The sequence below is a fragment of the Sphaeroforma arctica genome (genome assembly GCF_001186125.1).
Source record: "Sphaeroforma arctica JP610 unplaced genomic scaffold supercont1.355, whole genome shotgun sequence".
Classification (NCBI taxonomy): domain Eukaryota; class Ichthyosporea; order Ichthyophonida; genus Sphaeroforma; species Sphaeroforma arctica.
The window spans coordinates 66,314-71,064 of record NW_014040203.1 but is presented as its reverse complement, the minus strand read 5'-3'; the positions used below and the strand labels follow the sequence as shown (position 1 = coordinate 71,064).

The 4,751-nt window shown below is 38.6% G+C and overlaps 1 protein-coding gene across 1 annotated transcript in view; it reads left to right on the top strand.

Moving 5' to 3' along the window:
* The window catches only part of SARC_05528 (hypothetical protein), a gene marked incomplete at both ends in the record, with an annotated part of 3,197 nt that extends 2,843 nt beyond the window's left edge, over window positions 1-354 (top strand). The window contains one exon of the mRNA XM_014300616.1: window positions 258-354. Coding sequence (XP_014156091.1) covers window positions 258-354 — 97 coding nt within the window. The remainder of the gene's footprint in view (window positions 1-257) is intronic.
* Between the last annotated feature and the right edge of the window lie 4,397 nt (window positions 355-4,751).

The following is a 4,751-nucleotide window of genomic DNA, read 5'->3' as shown; positions in this document are numbered from 1 at the left end:
TATATATTATTTATTATATATATATATATGTAATTATCTATGTATGTATGTATGTATGTATGTATGTATATTATATTTGCACGTATGTATGTATGGATGTATGTATGTATGTATTTTTGCATGTATGTATGTATATACGAGTTGATTATCTAATCGAGCTTGTATTGCACTTACACTGTAAACCACCCTTTCTTATTAACTCATTGCAATTATTAACTCCCCAACCCCCAACCTCCCTCTAAACATCTCCCAATCAGAATCGACTATTCATACTCTGAGGATGACATTCCCTACGAGGCCACGAGACTATCGCAAAACCAGCACTCGCAACCAACGTACGGCGCCAGATCGTAGCCACACCGAGATTTGCACAGTTAAGAATAAGCCTATGCTCACCGCCTTGATCGCCAACCCCGTTGTCCGATACAAGAAAAAAAGTACCGTGTGTATCGAAGGCTATTCTCGTGGCTGCAAGAAAGTTTGATCGTCCTAGCGACGGTTGCTAAGGACAGCTGTGGCAGGCATATACAATCGGCAATGTCCCCATACATACTAGAAGCGAACTGTAGCTTTAATGAGCACAGCAACAGCTCTAATTTAATCCGAATTAATTGGATAGTGCGTGGGCGCATCATCATGTAATAGTGGCAGGTATCCATTCCTAAGTGCCTCTGCCCCAAAAAAAGCCCAAAAACTGCCTGTCTGGGTACCTTTGTCGACATATTAATGTGTTCTACTCTTCACTCGAATCAACGTACGAGGTGGTTGAGTCGCCAATATAACTACTTGCTGCGGCCAGGTGCATCGGTGGCACTGAGTGCGACGGTACGTGTTTGCCGATCGCAGCTCACTTAGACCCTGTACTTGCGCTTGGTTGTCTAGTAGTTTGATCTTAATTGATACAGACCTTAAAGCGCCGAAACATATTTTTTGAGATTTTGATGCGTTGCTCAAAAATTTAGTGCTCTCTGCTAACAAGGGGTTTGGGGATGTTCGGTGTCACCTACAATCGATTCGAATGCGTTCTGAAATGGTATCGCGCTAAGGATGTTCCGAAGCACGTGCCATTGACTGTCCCTCTCGGACCTCTAGCACAAGTTGACCTACGTTTTGTATAAATACTACATGCAGATGAGGCTTTACCCATTTGCACCAACGTGCATTGGTCTGTGGCAGCAAGCGAGCTACTTTGGACGGGATATTCGCATTTTTTGCGATTTCCTTATTGACCTAAACCCAGAAACAGAGTCTGCTTGGGTTTTCTCACAAAGTACTGTAAGAAATCTCCGAATGCATAGTTGTTGAAGAGTACGCGACTTTCAGCAGAAACCCGACCGGCGAGAGGAGAGGGGAAGAATAAAAAATATCTTCATGCACAGCAGTCTTCATATTCGTTGGAAAGGTTCATTGAGGGGAAGTTAATAGTGATGTGGTTATAGACAATACAATATTGAATTGGTGAATATCTGGATTCTGAGTTGAAGATGATAGTGAATTCGCCTGGAGTATTGTAAAGCGAACAGCAAATTAAGCGATCAACATTTTTTCATAGTTTCCAATTTGGCAGTAAGAAACTTCTTTGTTGTGTGCAAAGTCTGTGGTACACACTCAACTGTAATCACCTTGAGAGAATAAATTCATAGCACCAATCTGTTTACAGGTAAGGCAGAACGATACGATTCCGCTGAGTCGCTGAAGGCAAGATGCTAATAATAAGCCCATGGTAACGCACCCAAAAACAATTTTCTTGATCGCCAATCTCTGAATAACAGTCAGTGTAGCAAATGCGTATATCGCTAAAACATTTCTGACGGCAAATGTGAACTGTAAAAGGATTCTCTTTGGAGCTTGGGGGGCTGACGCACGGAGCATGCAGTACTTGCCTCAAGAAGTTCAAGAAATGGAAAAAGTCTCACACTCTGCCAATGGGTTGTCGGGATTCATGGTATGAAAAAGTATGGTATTGGGAGGTAGTTTAAACGACAATAAAGTATTTTGGCACAAGTTCAGTCATACTCCTGAAAATGTGTAGAATCCTGTGCAAATATTCTTTGATTGGGTTCAAATTGCTTTAGTACATCAAGATGGATGTGCTGATTTGTGCATTGATATACTGTACAGCTGATGAGTAATTTTTTAGCTGCTATTTCTTTGGCGTTAAAAATACTACTTGTGCATTTATATGACTTCCGTTTTTTGCATCTGTATATACATTTGCTTTAATTGTACGTCTTCAGAACCGGGTTTATTCGCAGATCTGGATTGCTTTGCGAAGGTACTATCTGATTCTAGAATATCATTTGTTGCATCATTCAACATTTCTTTCCGTTCTGTGCTATATAAATTATTTAGGGTATCAACATGAAATGAGATCTTACGCTGCGACCATATAAGCTTGCGACCAATATCGAATTTCGTAAACGTGCTTTCGTATTCTCCAGTGTTATATATTGCAGGACTGACATGTAAACCGTTTATCTTGGATATTTTTCTAACAAATGTATCCTTGGTGATTGCTCTAGATGCTAATTCAAATAGAATTGGAGATTGATTAGTATGAAGATGATAGTGACCATGTAAGACACCCCTATTTTGGCTCATCTCTCCTCGTGAGGATAATACCTTGCCTGTGGTTCCATCAGGTTCTTATTCCGGAATGATTTTGCGTATTGAATACGGAACCTTTAAAACTGTTCCTGGAATATCTTAACAATATGTTCGTATATACCGGCCGCGGATACTGGATATTTTACATAAATGGTCAATCCGTCTATTCTTTTACCCATAGAGTACGCCTATGGATCAAGTCTTGTCCATTGCTCTAAAATCTTTACAGTGAATATTTTGTTCGACACATCCAATGAGTTTGTAACGAAGTGTGAGACTGGGCCATAAAGGTAACGTTTGAGTATGTATTTTATTCAGATATGTGGCTGATCTATATTTAGGCAATGGAGCACAACCATTTGTTACGTTGAGAGCAGGATTGAGAGCCCACTTCGGTGGTGTCTCATAAACTAAAATCGAAAATATAGCTTAAGTATGGCCTTAGCTTTTATGTATTTGAGATTCTTCGTTGCGTATTTCATCTCCTTATTTTATCTCTTGGTTTGTTAACCACATTCTTGATTGCCTGTAGCTTCTGTGGATCCTTACAGAAGGTCAAACTCGCAGAGAGGACGCATTCATGTGTACGAATTTGATCAGCGTTTATGTTTTAAGTCTAAAAGTCAGTGGCAACATCAAGTAATCTTTCAATTTTTGTGACAAGTCTCTTTGTTCCTCAACTCTTTCCTTTTTCGGAAGAGTAAAAAGAAACAACTATGCATCAACAAATCGGTGTATATATAATCAGTGAATGGATTGATTATGGGTTCGATCTGTAATATGGGATTTCCGTCAGCAGCTTCATCGCATGTGTTCTCATTTCTTGATTCCTCGAAAAAAAATTATGTGGCTTCCTCTTGTAAAAATGCCTTTTGAGTATGGGGGTTGTTATATTGTTGGTGTGTCCAACTGTTTGGCTATATTGTCGCTAGCAGATCTAAAAATATTGTTCGCCTTGCGTTCAGTTCTGGTATCGGCATTAGAGAGTATATGATCGGGAACCCCATCTAATTACTGTATTTGCTCCATGGGTGTGATATCATAGTATAGATGTCTGTTTAAGGAGATAGATACTGATATACTATTATTGGCCTCAACAAAGAATTTAGTATACTTTTCACACTGAGTACTACTGTTCATGTTTTTCTTTATATCTCAGACCTTCTCCATAATCAAATAATGCAAAACACTTGCAAAAGTAATATTTGGCAAAGTTTTTGCGAACTTGACTAATCCTCTTAATGATATCATATATCTCATACTTTTGTAGGCATGGCTTCCAAATGTGTATGGTGCAAACCGTACCTGTAAGACGTCTTGAATGAATCTGCTAGTTGCATCAGTATGAACTCCTTATGCGTATGTTGTGTTCTATATGGTACTAGATCGCTACCAACAAATCTTATGCACAGTGAATACTGATATGGTTCATCTTTTTGAATTCAAAATCACAGTGTTCACAAATATCAAAATCATTTCCATCTCGAATTAGATATTTATGGAGTTAGTAGATGCGACCACCTGTAACGAAATCACTGCTGACAAGATGATTGACTCTGTTGATACTTTCGTGCACAAATAATCGCAGATATTAATATGGTCTTTGTAACATGTTTCACACGGGGTGTTTGTAAACGTGCATGTCTACACGAGGCACAACTTTTACACTTAACTTTGGGAGGATCCAAAATATAATTATACAGCCCCTCAAACACATACTAACAGTTGCCTCGCTGATTAGTCCAGGTGTGAATAGTCGTTCAATCTCTCCAACCGTCGTTTTTTATCGAGAACGTGCATACTTTATATTCTGTAATTATCGCAATCTAGCTAGAGTTTTTGGTTGGTCATTTTTAGTATCTTAAACTGTCGTTTACATACATATGCTTTTGTAACTTTAGTTTCACTTATTCATATGATATGGCGTTATCTTCAAATTCGTGTACTAAAATATCCACTTGATATTTTGTGTATAGGCACCTATTTTACAAACCGTGTATATTGTATGATCGCTCACACTGTTCTGTGCGCTTGATTATTGTATTAAGCTACAGTATTCTCCTAGTTCGTATAAACTTTCGATCATATTCAAATATGATAGTGTGCTATACGTGGAATCACATGCATCACTTATATATATATAT